General features: G+C 36.8%; 1 protein-coding gene across 1 annotated transcript in view; it reads left to right on the forward strand.

Annotated features, from left to right (window-relative positions):
- FEZ2 (fasciculation and elongation protein zeta 2 (zygin II)) overlaps positions 1 to 23,776 on the forward strand; it is a 31,728-nt gene that overhangs the window by 2,495 nt on the left and 5,457 nt on the right. Inside the window, exons 2-8 of the mRNA XM_009880438.1 lie at positions 3,965 to 4,073; positions 7,166 to 7,282; positions 8,647 to 8,791; positions 12,324 to 12,592; positions 15,212 to 15,292; positions 20,097 to 20,172; positions 22,000 to 22,065. Coding sequence (XP_009878740.1) covers positions 3,965 to 4,073; positions 7,166 to 7,282; positions 8,647 to 8,791; positions 12,324 to 12,592; positions 15,212 to 15,292; positions 20,097 to 20,172; positions 22,000 to 22,065 — 863 coding nt within the window. The remainder of the gene's footprint in view (positions 1 to 3,964; positions 4,074 to 7,165; positions 7,283 to 8,646; positions 8,792 to 12,323; positions 12,593 to 15,211; positions 15,293 to 20,096; positions 20,173 to 21,999; positions 22,066 to 23,776) is intronic.

Here is a 23,776-nt window from a genome sequence, read left to right on the forward strand (position 1 = left end):
TTATAGATTGATACTGTGGTGAGGTTTTTTCCCTGGGAGTAGGAATTCATATTATTGTCCTGCTGACTTTAGATCAGAACAGTTCAGAACATACTGTGGGTAAAGAACAGTTTGCAGAAAATTCTGACTTTTACACTAAAGAATTTTCACATTAGAGAGATTTGTGGAATTCCAAATGCTTTCAGCATACTGAAACTGATCAATCTCTCAAATGCAAAGTTAGGCCATTGCCCTGCCATTGAATCCATGTGGTCTAGTCCTACCTGACAGAAAGCCATAATCAATTATATGGGACTCTAACATGAGGTCCTATAGAAAGTGTGTGGAATCAGAATTTGCACTTCATGGACTTCCTGAGCCACAGATCATTTATTTACCTATTAGCCTATAATGGTTTTTCTTTTATTAATTTGTAAATTAATGGACTTGATGTAAAGTGCTGGTATTAACTTCCTGAAGCAATATTTTCAGCTTAATTACTTGCTCTGTGAAAAACTGCTTCCTTTTCTTTCTCTGAACCAACCCTCTTGATGGTTTCATTTGATATCCTTGACTTTCTGCATTCAAAACAGCAGTGGATCAGTATCTATATGCCACCCATTAATTTAGAGATCTGTATCTTTCAATTTTTTCTGTGCTGAAAAGCCCAAGATGCAATTATCTGGGAGCAGTTCCACACCTTCTGGCCAGCCTTGCCATTCTTTGTACTTCCCATTCTATTACATCCTTTAGAGATCAAGGGTAAAGGGACTGAAAATGTCCACATTGTTCAAGCATGGTACACCCTGGATCTAGCATCATACTTACTGTTTGGATTGCTACTGACCACTGAGTTAATGTTCTTGCAGAGCTAGCTGCAAGAATCTGAATCCCCAAGTAGTAATAGTTACAGCAGAGACCATAATTGACTTTGACTAGGATACATTGGTATTTTTGTGCATCCCGTCACACTTATATGCTGAATTCCCAGTAATTTCCTCCTCCTTGCTAGTTACCTGTTCCAGCATTTTTGCTCCTTCCCAAGACTATGTCCTCTAGAAGAGCATCCTTAAATTCTGCCTGCAAACACTTTGCTTTTTCATCAGAATGGAACAGAAAACATCACTGCGCTACTGTATAAAACAATGTTGCATCCACATTTGAACACTCAAAGCAGTCCTGGTGTCCTCTGTCCTACACCCAGTGTCAGAGGGATCATATTAGAATGCCTACGTATCCTAGGGCCTGGCAGCTTGAAAAAGTTGTAGCTGGGTAGGACAGGACAAAAGTCTTTAAATTACCTCAGTGGCACGCAGATGCTCAAGAAGGAATGAATTTTCTACTTGCTCTGTCTTTCCAAACAGGAGGAAGTAGGAAAAGAAACTTAAAGGAGGCTCAAACCAAATTCATTAAGGTAAGCAGAGAAAATTCCTGATACATACTTTGGCATATCAAAAGTTTACTGTGGCTCAAAAAAGTACTAGATTAAAAAAGCCAATCATAAGCCATCACACATAAGGAAACAGTATAAAGCTAGCGAAGGGTGGCCACGGGAGCGACTGTGCTAATAAGAACCAAGTTATCTCCAAAACTTAGTTTTGTATGTGTTGAGTCGCTGAATGGAGGGGAAAACGACAGTCAAAAAGCCCCCCATCCCTCGGTTACCAGGTTACAATTAAATTATTGCAAATACTCCTCCTTCCCCTTTCCCCTCCCTGCTGAGCTGCCCCTACTCAGCTGCCTCAAAAGCGGCTGCCTCAGGCCCTGTGCCATGCCACCTTCCTTGCGCAGAAGGAAACCCAGCGAAGCGGCGCGAAGCGACGCTGAAGTTGTTATAAAGAAATACTTGTCTTCTGTGTTTTCTGGACAGCGTACTTGAGCTGATCTACAATGCAAATTTCATGTGCTTTTTTTTTTGGTATATTTCTGTTTCCTCCATGCAAAGAAATATGAAATAAGAATAATAACAAAAAAAATCAGAACTTTTGATCAAGAGAAATGGTCTGAAGGGAAAAATGAACCTGTGTGTTTGTGACAAAATCTATTAACTTGTTGTAGTGGTGAAAATTTAGAAGTGACTGGAGAAAGTACTTCATTGGAGAAGACAAACCAAAAAAAAACCCCAGCAACTAAAAACCTGCTGCATAGTTTAGCGACTCTCCCTAAAGAGAAAGCAAGCTGGGGTTTAATATACCTCTGTCTCCAGGCTAAGCTAAACTCTTTGGTGACTTATTACTTATGAAGCTTTAGATGAAATTGAAGGACAGAAACTGACTTTAATGTGCTCCAGAGCAAGCTCTTAGGTGGAAAAAAGAGAAGCCAGCAACAAACCTTTCTTTAACAAATGGCAAGTCTTTGTTTATAGTGTAGAAGTGGCCTATGAAAAACAGACTTTTTGCAATTATCCAGATGTCTATCACCAGTTATTTGAGATGCAGTCTGTGGGTGATACGTCCTTGCCAGCAGAAGGTTGGTCTTACTATAGTATTACAAAACATAGTGCTGCTATCCCAGGGCCTTCTGGCCCGGGCCTTCCTCTCGCCAAGCCCCGGTCAGGGCTTGTGGGCTGCGGCAAGTGAAGCTCTTCCCCGCCCGCAGGGCCCTGCCGGGCCGCCGGCGCTGGTCTGACACCGAGCCGTCAGGTTTTGTTCCCCTGCCGGCCGGGGAGGCGTGTGGGCATCCCGGTGCCTCCTGCCTCCGGGGGGAGGAAAAGTTGCTGCTCTGAAATGCAGAGTGACAGAGGGTGATATTTGTTTAGCCTCTCGTAAAATGACCGCTGTTTTGGTATTTGAAATTAAACATGGAAAGCAGATGGGGAACAGAATCTCAGTTGCAACTATGGTTATTGGGTTTTTTTAGTTTGGGATGTTTTGGGGGTTTTTTTTTGAGCAATAGCACTTTCTGATCTGTGCAACCTTTCTGTTTTTAACATTATTTTACAGCTATTTATACCTGTTTTTTCACAGTAAATTTCCATGAGCTTATCTTCATTAAAAATACTGTAGTTCTTTACGTTGAGCTAACTAAATAGTATGTTTCATTCTAAGAGAAAAAAAAAATACTGTTAGCAAAAGACTAGATATCTACGGTATAAAGGTACAAACGGTGAGGTGAGTTCAGAGAACCATGAATCAGAGACATGGTGCGCAGTGACGAGGCTCTGTCTGCCCTTCTGTGTCTGGCTCAGCCATTCCTCTGGGCCTAGCTAGGCAACCACTCCAAACATGCACCCACAGCATAGCTCTTAAAGGCAGGGTTTGTTAGCTGACTTGAGGCAGCAACCTGCTAACAGGGCTGCTCTGTTTCAAAATCTGAACTGGTATACTGGAACAGGGCTGCATACGCAAAGCCTATAGTACAGCCAGAGAGGCTGTATGCTGTAGACATAATCAAGAGCAACTGTAGACAAGAGTGGTGGGTCAAGCTCTGCAAGAGTACTTCTGGATGAAATGAAATTCTTGCAGAATTTTAGTATAAGTTGTGCATGTTCATTTGTGCGTGATAAATAGAAAAAAAGTAAGAAAAAAAGTAAGAAAGTAAGTAAGTTTGGCTCAGAATTTGCTATTCAGCCTTTGCTAATTCCCAATTTTAACGTGCAAAAGGCAAGGAAAACAGGAACAACACTAGGAAAGGAGTTTATAGCTGAGCTCAAATTTCATTAAAGGAAGGACTCATTCACCCCCTGAAAAGATTCTGAGTCTGATTATATAATTAGTAATAAAGCTGCCTCTTCATTACGTTGTTTTATTTCACTGCTGTGTGTACATTGTTGGTTTAAACAGGGAAATAAATTATGTTTATCAAAAAAAGTTTTCTCTTAGCTTCAAAACATTACAAAAATATTGTCAGTAACTTGCAGATGAATATTTAGGGAGGAAAAAATAATTGTTGATAGAAATATAGTATCATTACAAGTATGTTCACTGGTGATCAGTTGCTGCTTGGTTTAAAGCCTGCATTTTTGTTCCTTTATTCCTCTCTCCAGGATTTGGAATGCTCTGACTGATAATTATGGTAACGTAATGCCTGTTGACTGGAAATCTTCCCACACCAGAGCTTTGCACTTGCCAACACTGAATCTTTCAGAAAAAGGGGTAAGTTCTGATCAGCAGAAATATGCTCTTTGAGTCTTATACTCAGCAGGGAAATAAAATAATTTGCATTTGTATAAAAGAGTGTTTTTATTAAATGGCTTAAAATATTTTTAGTGCTTGGTACAATACATAAGAGGTTTTTAAAAATCAAAAAAATCAAGGATGTTTGATATATGTTTACATCTCCTTGGGGTGGAATAATTCAGGGTTAGTTTTAGATGGAAGCTCATGAGCCAGAGCATGTTAGAAAAATTTGTAAAATGAGAGTGTGTTTCACATAAAATCTTTGTACTGTCTGTTTCATGTTGAACACTATTCTGCGTGAGGAAGGAAAAGAGGCGGGAGCATTCTAATGTAGTAAATCCAGTGTGGACTATTTTTAATTTCATCTCATTCTGCAATCGGGTGGAAACTCAAGTGGCTTCTTTTACAGGAAAGGTGACCCAGGAGACACTGAAGTGCAAGAGTTTGTTTTGTTTTGTTTCTCTTCCTTAACAAGTAGAATAGCTGTCTGGGGAGGGAGTACGGAACGAAGAGCTTCAGAGAGGTTTATAGAAAGGGTTGTCCTCTGATCTTCTTAAAAGTAGATTAAAATGCTTCAGGAAAAAAGCTAGGAAGAATTCCCATCTTCCATGTCTTCTGAGGAAAAGAGTGGCTTATCTTTTAAACTTAGTGAAGTTGAGTTATGTTGTAAAAATATCTCTGTGTGACCTGAGAATAGGGTAACACTTTGACTTCTGCCATCCATTATATAATTCACAGCTACTTTTTACTGGGACAGGAACAAAGATCGTTCTGATGAAGAGTATACTTTGGGGTTCAGCAGGGGAAGATGGCAGTTTGGAACTCACTTTCTCGATTTGAGTCTGATGATTATCCCTTGAATTTGACTTGTGCTTTCGAACGCTTGTTCAGTTTTTCTAAGTGGTTTTAGAGTAACTCAATCCTTACATTTAAAGTAAAAAGGCTTCCAACCCCCATGCCGTGACCTTGTTGTGTGACTGAAAAATGGACTGGAAGACTGATGGATTTATTGATAAGGGACTAGCTATAATATAAACAAATGTTTTGTAAGTTCTTTGAAGGAAGTTACGAAGGAACTACATAAGAAAATCTAAAGTGGTGTTGATGGATTAGAAAGAATCTTAGGTATGCTGCCAGTAGAGGGAAAATCAGTTTCTGGATTAAACGTATCTCAAGTTTTTTCAGCTTTCACTCCACCTGGCATGGCTTTTGATGTGTAAAGCCCATCTGTTAGGGAGCATTTGACATACTTTTTTTTCTACTTCTCTGTGTTTCAGAAGTATTTCTGGATATTTGACAGCACATATGGACCAGCTAGTAGCTTGTTTTAGCTTTCTTACAGTGAATACTAACAGCTAAGCAACACTTCCTTGGTGCGTTTGAAACTAATAATATGCTGTTGGATTTGTGCTTAAAGTATTTCTCTTCCTGTTTTAGTAGGAAAAAAATGTAAGGTGAATGAGGCTGATTCATCTAATCTTTGTTGCTGCACATCACAGATCTGTGATCTTTTATACGGCTCTGATGGTGAAAGAAGTAGTTGGGTAGAAGTGTTGTACATTGGTACAAGGAACAGGATTGCATAATTGCTTGTTTATTATATTTTTGTTAGATTCCTTTTAAACGGGTCATTCCCTGGTAGGAGTGTGAGGACACAAACGGGCATGGAGTGTGGCTGGGTGGAAGGCCAGGTGGTCCTTTTGGTATCAGCTGTAGCTTGCATTGGTTTAGGTAGTTTATTAGCCTAAATTATCAGAATATATTCTGAGTGACTGTCAGAATACTGTTTCTGGAGGTGTCAGGAGGGGAAGCTGACCTTCTAGTAAACTGTTATCCTTGCTTACTATCCCATAGTTGTCTTAATCCTATATACCTGGAAAAACATTTGAGGACTGCAGACATTAGTGTGAAAACTGGGATGTACCTGTGCGGTAGCTGAACAGATATTCTTAGTGGAGCCCTGTCACTGCATGGTTGTTGGATCTCATATTCTGAAAAAAAGTGGACATTTAACTTCATTCTGATTGCTGAAAAAATATGAATGTTGTGTTTTCCCCTATAGACTAGCTATCTGGGGATATCAGTAGCATCTTCAAAATTAATCTGAAAACTATAAGGTTTCTGAAGAAAGTGGGAAAATTGGAGGAATTGCAATAAAAATTGAAATCTGGTATGGTGAGACCAAGGACTTTATACAGCTAGTCATAAGGCTTGTAAATTAACTCAAATATCAGTTAAAGAGATTGAGCTCAAAACGTTAGGGGTTGCAGCTTTTGGAGGCTGGGAGGCTTTTTTAGGTTGGTATGGCTGGAATCTAGTAATACACAAAGTGCAGAAAAAACAAATAACTTTGTAAATAAACTAGAATATATCGCTATGTGAGAGTAAAGTATACCTGACTGATTAAGGAGGGGACTTAAATCTTTTCTTTTACTATATGTACATCTTTGGGTTTGAAGGATGAGTGTAATTTGATGGTGTATGTGTGGGAACAGCATTACATCTTTTTCTTTTTGAAAAGAGCCTGAGATATTCAACAATATAATTTTAAAATAATCTGCAGTGATAACCATGTTCTGTTTTTCAAAACAACTTTTTTTGTGTCTTTTATCGTGTGAAAAAGTAGAACTATAAAAGCATTTTAAAATAACAGGTTTGTGTAATGTTAGAGATTACAGGTCGATTTGCACCCCACACTGACAAGTGTCTGTCTGCATTTAAGATTTAAGTATCTACATTGTACTGACTGTCTTCTGTGCAGATAATCTGCATGTCATTGTGTGTATGGTCTTTATATGCTGAGGGTATTTAAAGACTGTAAAAACTGACAGCTATTTTAACTTTCTCCAATTGCAGTTTTGATTTCAGTTGTTAAGGTACTTCAGTTTCCAGGTATTTGACAGCAAGAATCATTGATTCTGTTATTACGGTCAAGGAATCTGTTTCGTTCTTAAAATTCAGTGTTAGTTCCCCTCTTGGTTTTTGTGTATGCACATGTATTTTATAGATATATACACACACAAATGTGTATATATATTTATATAAATGCACATTGTCGTTCTTTCTAGGTAAATGATAACTTGAACCTTGACCTGTCAGATGACGAAGAGCTGAGAGAACAACTGGATATGCATTCTATCATTGTTTCCTGCATCAATGATGAACCACTTTTCACAGCAGAGCAGGTAAAGTGTTCGGCAAAGACATTGTTGCTTGGTGTAGTATTTTCTTTTCATCTGTGATTATTTTTTGTTCTTCTTTCTTGTGCTTCTTGATTGTTCTTTAATGGTCTTGAAATGTGTGAAATATTACTACATCATTCAGATTTGAAAAGTATTCCAGTGCTTCAGGTGAGGTTGATAGTGCAGGGTCTTTGAAATCTTTATACATTTCTTACCGTGAATTAGTCAGAAATACTACAAAATTAAATATATATGTTAAGAAGCAGAAATATTTTCAGAATGTTGGTGGTGTTGTAGAGTTCATAGTTTTCCAGCATGACTGTGTCGCCATTCGTATCTTCCCATGGCTGTGTGGTTAGCAAGAATTCTTTGAAGTTTTTGCCTAATATGAGAGCAGATCAACAGTTCTGCTATGAAGCTTTCAAATTACTTAGTGTCTAAAGGCTTCTCTTTCAAATCCATGGATTTACTTAAGTTATCTTGAAAATTGCTCTTCTCAGTAAGGTTAATGACTGTCCATTAAGATCCTTCTTGAGTAAGTAAATGCAAGACTGTATTTTCTTGTTGCTTAAGTGGTTGCCTGTGGACTCTGAACATGGTTATTAAGAGTACAAGAGACAGGTTTACTTGAACTGCCTCAGCTCTTTTTTACTGCGAGGTGGATCCCAGCAATGTGTTCAGCCTTTAAATCTGCAAAAGTTGATGTGTTATTTATTCAGCCATTCAGCTTAGCCTGTAGAAATATGGTCATTTCTATACCAAAAAGTAAGCTTATTATGCAGGATTTCTGTTCTCCTACTTTCGGTCTCACTCAGATCTTACACCCAGGGATACAAATCAGCTTCAGGTTATGATGTATCTATTCATAAAAATTGTCATAAGCACAGTAGATTTTCAGGTTATTCAGAGCTTTTTTTTTTTTTTTTTGCTTAGAGAAGCACAGTGAAATGAGGGGTGGGAGTGGGCGTGTAATTGATTTTTTTTGTTGTTGTTTTGTTTTCCTTCAACAGAATAGTTGGGAAAGATATTCCTGATCATTCTTTATTTCAGTTCTCTTAAGCAGAACCATGTGTACCTTCTTGTAGAAATAACTGTGTAGTTTCAACATACTGCTTGTTATGAGATCACCAATTTACCTTGAAAAGGTAGACTTATTCTTAGAGTGCAGGGATGGGGAGGAAACATCAATATGATTTTGTTGATTCTCCTCAATCTAGTCTTGGTATTAGTTTTATCCAGCAGCAGCATCTTTGCTAATTTAAAGTAAAAAAAAACCCAAACCTTAAGCTCTTCACAGCTTTGCTTTAAATTGCAGGCTGTTTCTCTTCATGCAGGAGGGTCTTCATAAGTGTTTTCATTTTTTGAAGGTGATTGAAGAAATAGAGGAAATGATGCAGGAATCACCTGATCCAGAAGATGATGAAACACCCACTCAATCAGATCGGCTCTCCATACTTTCCCAGGAAATTCAGACGCTCAAGAGATCCAGTACAAACAACAGCTATGAAGAGAGTAAGTGATATTTATTTAGTATTATGCTTATTGAAAATAGTTTAAAGGGTAAGTTTGCCATGTTTGATTTATAGCAAGTCCTTCTTATGAAATACCTGCATTCAAAAATATTTTCAAAATGCCCTGAAAGAATAAACTAGATTTAGAACATAAATAGATGACTTACCTTTGCCAGCTTTTATAACTTAGAACAAAAATAAAACTTTATAGAATTTCATATTAAAGCAAATATGCTGAAGCTTGTTTCACTGGAATGAGGTCCCTTCAAAGGTAAAGTGATAAGTCGATCATTTTTATTAAACTTTATTAATTTCTATATTCTAAAGTGAGGCACTTTCTTGAGGCCAGTACACTGTGTTAAAGAAGATTAGCTAAAGGTCTTGAAAGCTATGCAGTAAATAAAGCAAACAGTGTTTCTTTGGTACTGTTTCAGTCACTACAACAGATCTTGATATACAGTAACACAAAAATAAGGCAACTCTTGCTTTTTTTTCCCATATTTTTCTTGCATATTTTTCTTTCCTCCCCATCCATTGCTCTTCAAAAAGCTTAAAAGTTAAAAAAAACCCAAAACTTTTGTATCTTCTTCTACTCAAATGAAATAATCTGTTCTTCCCTATACAAAAGGAAAGGAGAAATGTCATATGTAGGTTCATTGTCATAGATTGAATTGTATGTAAAAGAAACCTGTGATTAATCAGTTTCATGATGGAAATTCATTTGATCTGTGTGCTTGCCAAAATCAATTCTAGAAGGTGACAGGAACACAAAGAGTATTTACTATATGTTCCTTCTGCTCTGGTCCCTCTCACAAAGTTTGGTGTTTTCTTTCCTGTAGTCTAGGTCAGCAATGTAAATTCTGTAGGAGATTCAGAAAACTGGCTGACCTTTTGTGACATGACTTCCAGTTTCTGCTACACTTCAGATTTATGGAGGAGATTCCATTTTCATGGTTGGACTCTTAGCTGTCTCAACACATAAATTTCAGGAATATGAAAGCAAAGTTACCCTGCACAGCAGGGCTTCCTGCTTTTCTGACAGTTCCATATGTCTTTAGGTTTGGATCTAATCAAGCTTGCTTGGTATTTCATATCATATTTATTTTGCTTTGCCTCAGGAGTTCATCTTGTCTGTTGCATCTTCATGGTTTAAAGGTCGGCCTTGACCAAATGATGCCTTGAGTTACTGTGGCAGATAATTTAACTTTGCTTCACCAGTTTCTCAGAATCTGCTTTCATGTGTTTCAGGTCACTATTTTATGAAAAGCTCTTGCTTCCTTTTTTTCTGCATGAAGCTGCTTCAGAATTAGTCTGCATCTCTCTGAATTTGTTGCAGGGTTTTCCTAAAAACTGTCTGGCTTTTATAAGATGAGTCAGAGGTGTTAATTTTTAGGATTGAGAGCAGGAAATCAAAGCTTGTATTTACTTTTGTCTTGGCTAGGAAAAGACATGTATTAAGACAGGCCAAAAATAAAACCAGTTACAGCTCTGGTTACATAGGTAAGTCCTTTAGCCTACATATCTAAGATTTACTCCAAGTAGTCTTCTGCATTTGAATTACTCTGTCTTCACTCACCTGTGTCAGCTGAGTAGTTCCTGTGTAGCCCTTTTGTAGGCTTTGATCACAACAGCTGACCTGCCATAAACAAATTAGGATTGCAGTTGGATAATCTGCACCTGTGTTTTTGGAACAATTGTTTTTTAGGCTGTGAAGCTGGTTCTTAAGTGTTGGGACTCACTGGTGCTTTGTTTACTTGTCTTTCACAAAAACAGAACAGTGGTGCAACCTATGCTTTTTAGATTGTCCTTTATAGTACTGCATATGGAACTTACTCACATTAATTTTTACCGCAGAGTATATGCAGTTTCACAGACTGTAAGGCCTGTTCTGCGACTTGCACCCACAGAGCACCAGATAATCTTGTTGCTGAATTTACTGTTCTTCCCCCTGCTTATGTTTGAGTTGATGTTGCTGTTTGCTGTTGCTGACAACCAGAGTTGACTTTGCAAAAAGTTATTGCTGTGGTAAGACCTTCTGTGGTATGTGCACCGACTGTGAGCACAGACTACATGTGTGTTACAAGCAGAGGCTGTAACCTGCGTGCTGCATACTTAGAATAGTTTAAGCAACAGTATAGGTGATGAAGGGTTCAAACTACTTGAAACTTAGATCCTTAACCATATAGTACTGTTACAGTGTTTGGATAGAGTTTAAGACCTAAGCTGCTCTGAAAAACTGTGGCTCCTTGCCACACAATTGCCTTAACAGGTTTCATTGGTTTTTCTTTAGTTAAATGAGTGACAAGGAGCTTTCTCCAATCAGTTTTCCCTGCTGTACTTTAAGAGAGAAAATCACATTTTACCTTTGATGCTTCTAAAGACCTATACTTTTTTGTAGTTTGTGGCCTTATCTGTGTTTTTCAATGCTTGTACGTAGACACTTTCACTTAAAAACTTAAGGTTTTTTAGACATAACGTTTACTAGACTAATTCAATGTAACTAAATAATTCCAAACATCTATGCAATGTCCTTAAACAGATTGCACTCTTCAGTGTAACCAAGACTAGCCGTTTCTTAAATGCCAATGAAAATTATGTTCCTTGACATAGCAGCTGCTGGACTAACTTCCTAGGTGTGTCAGAGTTAATTGGGAATTGAATACAGTTCTTAAAGAATGTGCTCACTTTTAGCCCAAGCAAGCCTCAGAACATTCTTCTTGGTCATAACTTCACTGTCTGTAACACATGACCCAACAGTACCTTTAAAATGCAAACTTGGAAGGTTTTTTTGTTTCCAAACTGACATTTTATAGGCTTCTAGTTTAGCAATGACCAATTCAGTCTCATGCTTTCTCAAAACTAATAATGCTTTTCTTTGCTTGAAATAAGTCTGTCAGTTAGTTTTGATGTAGGTCCTTGTTCCGGGCAATACAAGACCATGCTTTTGATTACAATCTCCAGACAAAGAAAATTTGGAGTATTTTGTTGGTTTTTCTACTAAATGCATCTAAAAATCTTATCATAAAACTTTGGTGCAAGCTTTTATTAATATGCATGCATACCTTACCAATATCCCTAAGAAAATTCCCTCACTCATAAAATATGATTTCCTGTATTACTGTACGTAAAAAATCCAAGGATTCCAGAAATGCCAGTGTCGATTGTTGTGTCAGAAAATACGCAGAACTTTTATTTTAAACAGTGAGTGTAGATGGAAAGTAATAGTTAACAGAGGTGTCGGTATTAGAATTTTAGCGCTTACTTCAGCTTCCTTAACCACAACATGCTCTTCATATTTGCAGGTTATTTCAGATTTCTCAGAAATAAGAAGAAAGTTCGACGGTCTTCTTGTTGAAAATGTAGTTGCCTCTGTGATGTGTTTATTCCTTTAGGAATATTGTTTTGTTCTGTGTAGTTTTTAGAATTGAAATTTTTGTTTTGAAAAATTTCAGAGTACTTTTTTCTTGTAATTCCCATGAGTGTTCTCATGCTTTAAATATTGACGAATTACTTTTTATATGAATTATTTATAGGAGTAAAAAGATTGTCTGTTGCTGAGTTAAATGAACTGCTAGAAGAAATTGAGACTGCTATTAAGGATTATTCTGAGGAACTGGTACAGCAGTTGGCTCTACGAGATGAGTTGGAGTTTGAGAAAGAAGTGAAAAACAGCTTCATTTCTGTCCTAATTGAAGTACAGAACAAGCAGAGAGAACACAAAGAAACAGCAAAGAAGAAAAAGAAGCTGAAAAATGGTAGTCCTCAGAACGGCAAACAAGAAAGAGGTCATATGCCTGGAACAGTAAGAAAATTTTTGTAACTATTTATAGATTTAAAATATTTTTTGTTTTTTTCCTGTGGGAAGTAGTAGTTGTAGATTATATCAAGATACCTGGTACAACTGCTTCCATGCCTTCATTTGCAGACAAGCCTTAGGCATTCCTATTGAGATTAGTTTTTTCACAAAGTCACAAAAAATACTGTCTTTGGATGTACGGTGTGTTCTGTTGTCAGTAGGCAAACTCATTTATCCGTTTGGTTTCACTGTGTGAATTTTAGTATGCATGTACCACTGTTAATTTTACAGCAAATTCAGTGTTACTGTTGTAGTTGTACAGACATTTATTGATCATGTTGGTTTTTAGGTAGGAAAAAAGTAAAAGTCTTACCCTCAATCTCTTGAAACTTGTGGCAGTGTTACTACATCCAACAAGAGACAGGGGTGAGGCCAAAGTGTAGTGCAGGTGTACAGGGAGGAGATAATTTGGTTTATTCTTAACAGAACATAGCAACAAAAGTAAAAATGTCTTTCAAATGCGGTTTAAATAATAGAAGGCAGAGAATGAAAGAAGTTAGGTTATTACCTTGTCAGTGCAATTTATTTCTTTCTTATCTGTCTACTATAGTTTTAAATTACTTGAATGGAATATTAATGTTAGAATTTCTAAGCGTCTCTTCTAGGATGCAGAAAATGTGGTTAATGTATTGTAGATCTTGGCTAAGTTCCAGAAAGAATGCTTCAGGTTGACATCAGAAGGTTTGGGGTTTGTTTTTTCAAGCGTAAGAAATAAACATTTGTAATGAAACATTAATTCTTCAGAATCTATTTCTAAACTTAGAAGGATAAGATACCAGTGATATAAATCAATGGAGTTCTGATCTTGTCTGTCTAATGAAAAGTCATCTTTTGTGTAGATAGGTAAGTTTTAATGGAACTCTTAAGAAAGTATATGTCCTTTTTTCCTACTAAGAAAGTATATATCCCTTTGCAAGAGCACAATAAAAAGTTCAAATTCTAACTAGAAAGAAAACTCATTATTTGGTTTTGAAACTTGAGTCAAGTGATTCCTAAGCTATTTGGTTAGTTTCAATTTTAGAGACTTGAATGATGCTTTCAAGTATAACTACATGTGGTCCCAATATAAGTTATTTTCATATTTGGTTGCTTCAAGATATAGATGTGTCAGATTGCTTTCTGAGAAGGATTGAACAAACTAGCTCCAATATAAGACTGTAGGGTGTATATGTGTGTCCTTTGAAAATTGCTTTCACTATCACCAAGTACAGATTTGAGAGCCTTGTCCCAGAAAGAGGTGCAAGCTTCCTTCCTTCTGCACTTTTTTTTCTTGTTTTATCTTTTTTCTAAGAAAGTGCTGAGAATGTGCATAAAGATAGTATGTTTAAGTAGCTTTGTGACGAGTGAGTTTCTGTTAATAAATAATGTATAAATTAATAATTTTGTTAACTAAAACTGTAATGAAGTCTCATTTAAACACAAAGCTTGAAGTAGGGTTAAATTTCATAGTCTAAGAAAAGAAATCCTCCTGTAGATACTACAATTTAATTTTAATAAATAGAGGGTTTAGTTCTTTGTCTTTGGTAGATGCTTTGGATAAATCACTTTCTTAAACTTCTAAAACTTTTACATCTCTGGAAAGGACGAACTGGGGAGTAATTAAAAATAGTCAGGGCTTGAAGATACCAGTTCATTTAAGTAGGATATCTTAAAAGAGTTAAGATGGCTTTGGCAACGTCTGTGTCTGTTTACTGACCTCATCGTGCTTTAGAAAGCAAATGAATACTGTATTCCAGCACATTTTATTCCCCCTCCCATAAATAAATGCATTCAGGTAAGTGTGCTGAGGTGAGTGCATCTTACTGCCCTGTGTCAGCAGCTTGACGGTTTCATATTTGTATGTTCTTGTCAGTTGCTGATTTTTGTATCTCATGCTAAACATCAAAATTTTTTACAAAGTTTAAGAAAAAAGCTGTGGTTGTATTATATATTAAATTTTCTTTACTTGGATTCCATGATTCCATATAATGGAGTTTGAACTTAGTATGGGTGCATTATTAACTAATTGTGTATATATTGTCATATTACCAAAAAAAAATGGGGAATACAGTAGATTGATAGCTAATTGTTGTTTCCGTTGTGGGAAAGTAAACATGAAAGCATAAAATGTTTTAAAGAGGTAGAGCTGAAAACTACTACTGCTGAATAGTGTTTCTTATAGGTGCTTAAAATAGGAAAATTGGTATTAGCAGTGTCTCTAAAAGTATATTGCTCAAACACAAGTTTGAAAGGAGATTGTACTGTGAAATAAACTTTTAAAAATACTACATTTTACATGTCAAAATGAAACAGCCTTAAAAGACAAGTCTCAGTTATTGAGTCTGCAGTGTGAAAATTTTGTTTGATTAAATTTTGATGTGGATGTACTGTGTAACTGCCATTGTAAGGTTTGCTTTTTAATTATAAAAATTAAGTAGGTGAATGAAAAAACAGAAGTGTGCTGAAATACATCTTAGAGCTTGTCTGTGTCATTCATCTTTTATAGTCTTGATAAATGCCGATTAATAGTCTTCTGAACTTTTCTCTGTCCCTTTTTTCTTTCTGCTATGTTTTCACTACTTTTAGCGCTTCAGCATGGAAGGGATCTCAAATGTCATACAGAATGGCTTCCGCCACACGTTTGGAAACTCAGGTGGAGAGAAACAGGTGCTGGGCTCTCTTCTCTCTTTTCCTTATTCTTTGCCTGCACTTTCGGTAGGAGCTGAGATCTTGAAAATGGACAATAGTTGAAGATAAATTCTGAGATGGGAAAAAAAATGGACAAAAATGTTGGAATCTGTGCTCTCCCTGCCTCAGGACTCTGAGCAGCCTACAGTCTCTTTCTCTCCTCAGCAGCTTGAGACAGTCAGGACTTGATATCCTGATGCACTGAAATAACAACACTGATTACCTACCCCAGACTAAAAGTCTGTTTTGGCATAATGCATGCTTCAAATACATTGCATGTCTGTAAAAATCTAATATCCAATTGAAGAATAGGTATCAGGTTAGACATAACATTTCAGCCTTCAGCATTAATGACTTGGGTAATGTCTCCAACTGAAAAAAGGTTTTGCTTTCTTTTTCTTCAAAAGTTCGGGGCTGATATATCTAAAACCAAAGTAGCATCTGGAAAATGCAGGGACTCTATTGTATGTCTTTTTGCCTTTGGAAACTGAGTGATGTTAAAAGCAGCCAGATGTGTGCAATGCAGACTACTGATATAAAATACATAAGCCATAGACAAGTTTGTGTCTTTTCGCTGACTATTTAAATGTTGAAATATACAGCATAGAGACCCAGCTTCAGTGGGTATCACTGTAAATGTTACATACATCTAAGTAGCAAGATTCTTATGCTTTGTTTCAAAGCAGTACTTAATGGTTTGTTTCAGAACTGTAGTATGTATTTTATTAAATGCATTCTGTATTTTGTTAAAGTGTTAATGCTTAAGCTATTGTTTAGGCTTTTGGCACACATAACAAAATATTGGTATTTTGCCTTATTTAACACATACCCACCCATTATAGTTTATGCAGTTCAGTTGTGTCCGAGTGCATTAGATTATTTTTTTTCTGGTCATTTCCCCCTCCCGCTGCTTCCCCCTCTCCAAACTCCCCCGTCCATTGAGGCAATAAACTGCCCAGTAGTTTAGAAGTCATGGCTGATAAGACTTTTGTCTTCAAGCTGACTGGAGTATCCTGCAGAGGAGTTCAGGAGGTAAAACAGCTCCTCTCAAGTCATTCCTGAATCATGAGGTTAGAAATCATGGACTTGCCATCTTTCTCAAGCAAGGTATATGTATGAGAGTTCATGAATCACAGAATGGTCGAAGTTGGAAAGGACCTTCAGAGATCATCTAGTCCAATTCCCCTGTCAAAGCAAGTTCACCTAGAGCAGGTTGGACAGGAATGGATCCAGGCAGGTTTTGAATATCTCCAGAGGAGACTCACCAACACTCTGGGCAGCCTGTTCCAGTGCTCTGTCACCCTCAAAGTAGTTTCTCGTCATGTTGAGATGGAATTTCCTGTGTTCCAGTTTGTGCCTGTTGCCCCTTGTCCTGTCGCCGGGCACCACTGGAAAGAGTCGGGCCCCATCCTCTTGATACTTTAGATATTTATAAGTATTGATGATATCCCCTCTCAGTCTTGTCTTCTCCAGGCTAAACAGACCCAGGTTTCTCAGCCTTTCCTCATAAGAGGGGTGCTCCAGTCCCTTGATCATCTTTGTAGCCCTCTGATGGACTCTCTCCAGTAGTTCCCTGTTCTTCTTGAATGGGGAACCCAGAACTGGAGACAGTACTCCAGATACGGCCTCACCAGGGCAGAGTAGAGGGGGAGGATGAATGCATAGCCCCTGCTTTTAAAATGTTGGTATCATCATGTTATTGCAGCAAGTTGCAAAGGAGAAAAAAATATCAGATGCTTAGTTGCTTAGTGCTGCTCTCAGAATATTCGAGTGTTTTTTCAGGGTATATTGTTATGATAAACTGACATGCAGGTGTTTCCTGCTCATAGGGAAGAGTTAGTTAACAGTCTGGAGTTGTGCTCAAAAAAAATGCAAGGACAATTTTTTGTGTACCTTAAATCTAGAAGTTCATACGCATAAAGTCACAACATAAAGATTATGACAAGTTTGTACAGTTATTTCTGAACTCTTTTCAGTCTTTAATTTTAATGATATTTATCACCTTTACTATTTTCTGGGTAGTATTACTATGATAGTGGGTGCTTTCCTTTTTAAAATTTATTCCTTTTTTTGTGTGTGTGTGAAAATGACTTGGAATTTTTCAACATTTAGAGAGAAACTTCCAGTGGGAACTACCTGTTCCTATCTGATAATGCAGTTGGAAAAAACAACACCAACTGCATAAAAGCCATTGAAATGTTTATAGCTTTTTCTGTGGTGGTCTTCCCAGAAGACAATTCAAGATAGTTGTCTTCATTTTGATTTTCAGGCATGTCACACACTTTTTATGAGCGATTACAGATTGCAGTGGGAATTGCTGCTTACCATATTGTCAAATCTGCTTCAAAACTATAGAGGTCACAGTAGACTTCACATCTAGGTGTGTCAGTAAGCTACACTTTAGTCATTTTTTCTTCCTTTTCATAATGTTATCTTTCACACAGCAATTCAGGGAATGAGTTTTTATGGTGCTATTATAGAGACTTACTGCTACAGCAGGGAAGTATTGTTGAGAAAAACAAGATGATTTCTGGAAACTAACAAAGAAATTACGTTTTTTTTTTTTTAATTGGAAGGTGGGGTTTACAGGAGAAGGAAAACAGGGAACATTGATATTTGGTCCAGGGAAATGTGTCCTACTAATCTATTGTCTAGGTAAAGGGTAGAATGCTGTTTAGTTCTGAAGGCTGGAAATGACAGCCTGAGATCTGATTTCTGAGCTAGTAGATCTACTTTTGTCTCTGACATTTGCAGATTTAACAGCCTTGTATCTAGCTATTGATTCCAGTAATTTTAGTAAGAGTGCAACTCTCTAATGATACCTGTTGGTTACATCTGCTGGAAAAGAAATTGAAAATTGACTGTTTCCTAAGAAGCGTTGCATACTTTGGTCTGCTGTGCTAAGTGGATTTGAGAAAATGCAAAAGGAAAATGGAGGGAGAAAAGCACCCTGAGTTTGCATAAGGTCTTGGTGAGATGTCAGTACATCCTATACAATAGGTTCCCTTAAGCGACACAGAACTGAGGCCATCTGGCATTTAGGCAGAGGATATGGTTGGGCATGAGGTGCGTGATCCCACTCTAAAGATGGCAACAATTATAGCTGTGTCTGGCAACACTAAATCTCCTTCTGCAAAGTGAACCTCTTCACCAGAGTCTGAGTTGCACTTGACTCTTGCTGAAGTGCTGCTGCTAGGAGAGAAGGAGACCTTGTATATAACATGTTTTCTGATTGTTACATGGAGAACCACATCTCTCTCAAGTTGAATGAGAGAGAGAGGGTCGCTTTGCCTACTGCCTTGTAGCTGTTAACCCAGAATGAAGTTCCTGTGAAGTTCTTCAAAATTTAATTGAGGGAGATTTCAGGAAGCTTTTTCATTTGGGATAATTCCAGCAATTTCAGTACTTTTGAAATGCTAACCTCTTTAAGAAGAATATACATTCATACAGGCTGCAAAGTAAGATGTCCCCTAAATGCATTTAATAAAAGAGCAACAAGGTTGCTTCAAGAATTTGAAAATAAGTCTTGGTTGTACTGCAAGTATGGAAATCCTGAAAGATTTAAGAAACTTTCTGCCTGTTTTGTTGTTGTTGTGGTTTTTTTTAAAGCTGACAAGAATGGAAGATTTCAGTAAAGAGTAAATAGAACAAAAATGGAGTTGGTTTGAAACAGTCTGTTAGCACAGTCAACTATCAAAACTGGGAACTTAAATTAAAATCCAAATGGTGGGGTTGTATGTTTACTTGGCTTACTTTGTTCCTTTTGGTTGGAAGTGTATAACGTCAGAAGGCAAAAGTTTTCTGCTTTCATTTTCACCTAACTGTGGGGCATTTTGATTTTCTTTGCACAGAGGACCATAGATCACTTTCAGAGGTTGGACCAGGCAATGCTCTTTGATCTATCAAAATCCTTGGAAAGTTTCACATTCTTAGTAACAGTTAACCAGTCACTGAGAAAATCCTATGGCTGTTTTGAGGTTGTTCAAATGCAGCAGAGTTTAAAGATTATTCTTTTTAATTTATTTTTTTTGTGTTCCCTAATACTTGGTAGCACGTGTCTACAAACCCGAACGCCTTGCTTAAGGCACTCCCACAGCCTCTATCATTTGTACTCTGGAATCCTTTAAAAAGCTTACTGTTACCAGTTTCCCAAATTATTTGGAGGCAACATCAGTATTTACTTGGAATGATTTATTATTTTTTTTAAGGTACTTCCTGGAAAGATAGAATTGCTTACTCATTTTGGATACAGCTGGTGACACTCGCATGATATTTATACTTTTTTTTTAAGACCAAGTTTAAAAATTGTTTCAATTCTGCATTTATAGTGTTGTTTGAGGGGAGGTGGTGGGAAAGTTGTTCTTCCAGCTTTTATTTGATTGTAAGAAGTACTTTAAATACATGAAGGGTTTCTGGTTGACTTCTGGAGGGAGGAGAGGAAAGATTTTACTATTGGTATGCATAAGCTCTGAGGAAGAAACCTAATGGATAAACTTTTTACTGTAAGCAGCTCAAATTTTTTTCAGTACTTTTTTTTTAGCATTTAGCTTCATGACTTCTAAAGTAGTTGCATAATTTGAAAAAAAAAAAATCCAAGTTGGCTTCTCTGATAAAAGCTGTGGGATAGGAAAGGTAGAATCTTAATCTCTTACGAAATACAGTCTTTTGAAAAGCTCATGTTTGTGGCTAGCAATTTCAATTGCTACAACTTTTGCAAAATAAAATGCAAGCAGCATAAATTGCATGAAGGGACTATCAAATAACTCTGTTTTTCATTTGACAGTACTTAACAACCGTCATTCCTTATGAGAAGAAAAATGGACCCCCATCTGTTGAAGATCTTCAAACATTAACTAAAAGTGAGCATATGAAGTTCCACCCAATCCTTTCCTGTTTGTATTTCCAACTGTGACTGCTCAAAACCAATGAATCCATGCAGTTATCCCTTCCCCTTTAACCTATGGCATGTATGTAAGTTGCATGATTTTTAACCATGCGTTTTGGCCAGTTTTTACTTGTTTTCTGAGCCTTCATGGTATGTTTGGTTTTCAGCTGTTCTCTGAAACCCTGGAGGCTAGAAACTTGCACGTATCAGAAAGTAAATGTTCTCACATTATTTCAACAGGTGGGCCTTATGGAAAATACTGCATGTCATGGAATTTGACAACACTGTGTTATACTACCTCATATACCCCTGTTTGTTTAAACTTGTTGAGCTTTATTGATGTTATTGTAATGACTTTCAAAAGTTGGGATGGCTGTCAGGACACTTATGAGTAGATGTATTAATGTTTGCACTTGACTGCCTTTAAAACAGCCTGCTTTTCTCTGGGTTTTTTTGGTTAATAAATTTTAATTATTAGGAAGTATAAACCAAAGAGAGTTTTGACAGTGCTTTAAATTCCCCTTTTTTTACATCTTTTTAGGCCATGTCCTCAAAATTATTTTATAAACTCTAAGTCCTCTCTTTTGTTTTTGTTTGGGTCTGTTTTTTAATTCTAATTTGCATGAAAAATAAGGTTGTATTTGTAAAAAATTAATTATTAAGGTGGTTGAATACAGCAGAGCATCCCTGGGAGTCACTGGCATCTCCTTCATTTGAGGTTTATAGGAACAGTTTAAAAATAGGTGGGAGAGTGCGTCAATGTATTTGATCAGATCTCAGTGCAAAGCTTTGGATCTAGCTACGTCTTAAGGTACTTTGCAGCAGCACAGGTCTGTGATTCCACAGGTGGACGAGGGATGGTGAAGGGCTTGTTGGTTGTTTCCTGGAAAGAGAAAATAAATATTGTACAAATTCTGGAGTAAATGAAATGTTTACAGAGGAATTAAATACACTTTATTTTTCTGCAGTAGGCACCCTTAGCTGGTAATTCATAGTTTTTCTGTGACTGCTTTTCAGTATAATTCTGCAATTTTGATTCTTTTCAGTCATGTCCAGAGCACTTCATAAAGGATTGTCATTGTTTTTGTTTATGGAGTAACAGAAAAACTTGTGTGTGTCAAGTTGAGCTGGTCCAAATGGTTTTCCTTCTTCAGAAATATGCAAAGATGGACAATTTTGACTTGATATAAGTCACAAAAATGGCATTTTGGCATTATTCAAAGTTAATGCCAAATGTTGAATCAATCATACATTTAAGATTTTTCTAAGCTACAGTTGCTAACAGTCACTATTTCAGGGGGAAAAAAAACCACCAACGTCTTCATCAGATCTTTCGCAGCAGTGTTTCTCCAGATAAGTGTCATTATTCCATGATTTGAGATGACAATCAAGGAAATGAATTAAGTAATATAGCACAGTTTTTCTACCTAAGATTCCCGCCCCCCCAGCAGTTGTTAGCATATTTTAGTTTTGGATGTGGTGAATTTCTTTTGGAGAGATTTTTTTATGGGGAAGAGATGCATTTTTTGTTGTTATGACTGATGACATTTTACAGTAATAATTAACCACGTAAATTGGGTCTCTAATGCATCTATCTACTGTGGAGTTCAGTGAGAATTACAGAAGTGAAAGGTAGAGGTATGATGTCTCTCATTGCATCTTCTCATATTCCAATTAAGAGTTTTCTTAATAATCTGGTGGTAATATCCCTATCAGTAGTTGAAGCAGCTTCATGGTATTTCTTTTGAGAGTGTTGTTTTTACGACTAAATATCTGAATTATTTTTTTTTCCATGATTTAGTCCTGCATGCCATGAAAGAGGACAGCGAGAAAGTGCCAAGCTTGTTAACAGACTATATTTTAAAGGGTGAGTATGTTTCTTAGCAGGGATTTTTTTTTATTATAAATTAACTTCATGGACATCCAAGGTGTGTTTGAAAGCAGTACTCCTACAGCATTCATGAATTATGTTGCCCTTCTATCAAATACATTTCTCATTTATATTCTCTTCTATTTTGTCCAAGGTTTCTGAGCATATAGTTCATAAATAAAATGTGTTTATTTTATTTGTGATAGTATAATATAGCAAAGTATGTGATGTGTTTTCAAATAGCTCAAGGACATGAGCAGGAACAGAGCAGCCTGGCTTACAGAGTTAAATGGGCGTAGTTAAAAACTTGTGTTCTACAGGTTTTTCAGAATCAGAATTCAAACTGCCTATGGTAATAATGGGTTTACTAGATAAAGTGTTTATAGCTTCATTTTAAGTGTTACCTTCTGACCAATAGTAAAAATTATTTCTTTTACATTTATTTGTTATACCTTCCTCACGTTTTATTTAAAAGGTTTGTGTGCTAAGCATTTATTTTCCATATTTATACACTGATTATATTAATAGAATGTCAGACATTGAAAATCACTGCTTGCTTTAGCTTGAAGGAGTTGTTCCAGGTAGTTTCCAGGTTGTTAAATTACTTCTAATTGTTTTTCTTCTGACTTCATTTTTGCCTAGGTCTTATTAATATTTATGTTCTTACGTAATCTTGACATATAAATGGTACCGTCCTCCTTAGTGTTTAAAGTTTAGCATATGCATCAGACTCCCAAGATCTGAACAAACGGATGTACAAAAGGATGATGGATGCCTTTTTATTTGCCACCCAAATGCATGTTATGTTCTGCTTCATGTTCGTGTGCTGCAAAGTTTTTCTCTTCTTTTAGTATCATGCTTGCTAAGTCTCACTATTTTTTCAAATACAATCATTTGACTTAATTCCTCCATATGATTTTTAAAGGTTTTTGTATTTCTTACACAGACTTCTAATCACTCTAATCTCACAGAAATTTAAAAGTACTTTCAGGTTAAAGTTATGGATGAAATTTAGTGTTACTGTTGCTTCAGAAAATCTGAAAGGAGAGCCATGCAGTATTCTAGAAGCTCTGACAGATTTTCTGTTGGAAGAGGCTCATTTCTAAGTTTCATGTAGGGTTGCAGAACTACCACATACAATAAGAATGCAGAGATCCTTTCAATTGATTCCTTTGATTGCTCCATTGTTTACTTACCCTTTCTGAAAATCCTGCTTATATTAGACAGATGTGTTTGCTTATGAGCCGAGAGCCATTTAGGCTCAAGATCAAGGGATTTTTGTAATGGTGATGGCTCTAAACTTTAGTTTTGTGAAACGGAATCTTTGACTGAAGAGGATGAACTGTTGTCAGTAATTAGAGCTGTTTGCTTCTCATCATAATACATCTGGTACAAACTGGTTAGAATGAATAGTGCTCTTTACAGTGTCTGCTGTTTATTTTTATACGTAGCTATCCAGAAAAGCTTTCAGATTACTAGGATACTGAGAAGAAACTGGCTGCCTAGGGAAACAGAGCAGTCTTCTGCGTAGAGGGCTTATAAAAGTAGATTAGCTGAGCATATGACAGGATGATCTAGGAAGCTTGATACTGAGGTTCCCTCCTACCTCTGCATCTGCATGCTCGTGACTGTAAAATCACCAGGGATGTTCTAATAGCTAGATGCGAAAATTAACAAAAACATCATGCTCACATTAAATGTGTTGGAT

This window comes from Charadrius vociferus, unplaced genomic scaffold (assembly GCF_000708025.1).
Source record: "Charadrius vociferus isolate BGI_N301 unplaced genomic scaffold, ASM70802v2 scaffold62, whole genome shotgun sequence".
Taxonomy (NCBI): domain Eukaryota; kingdom Metazoa; phylum Chordata; class Aves; order Charadriiformes; family Charadriidae; genus Charadrius; species Charadrius vociferus.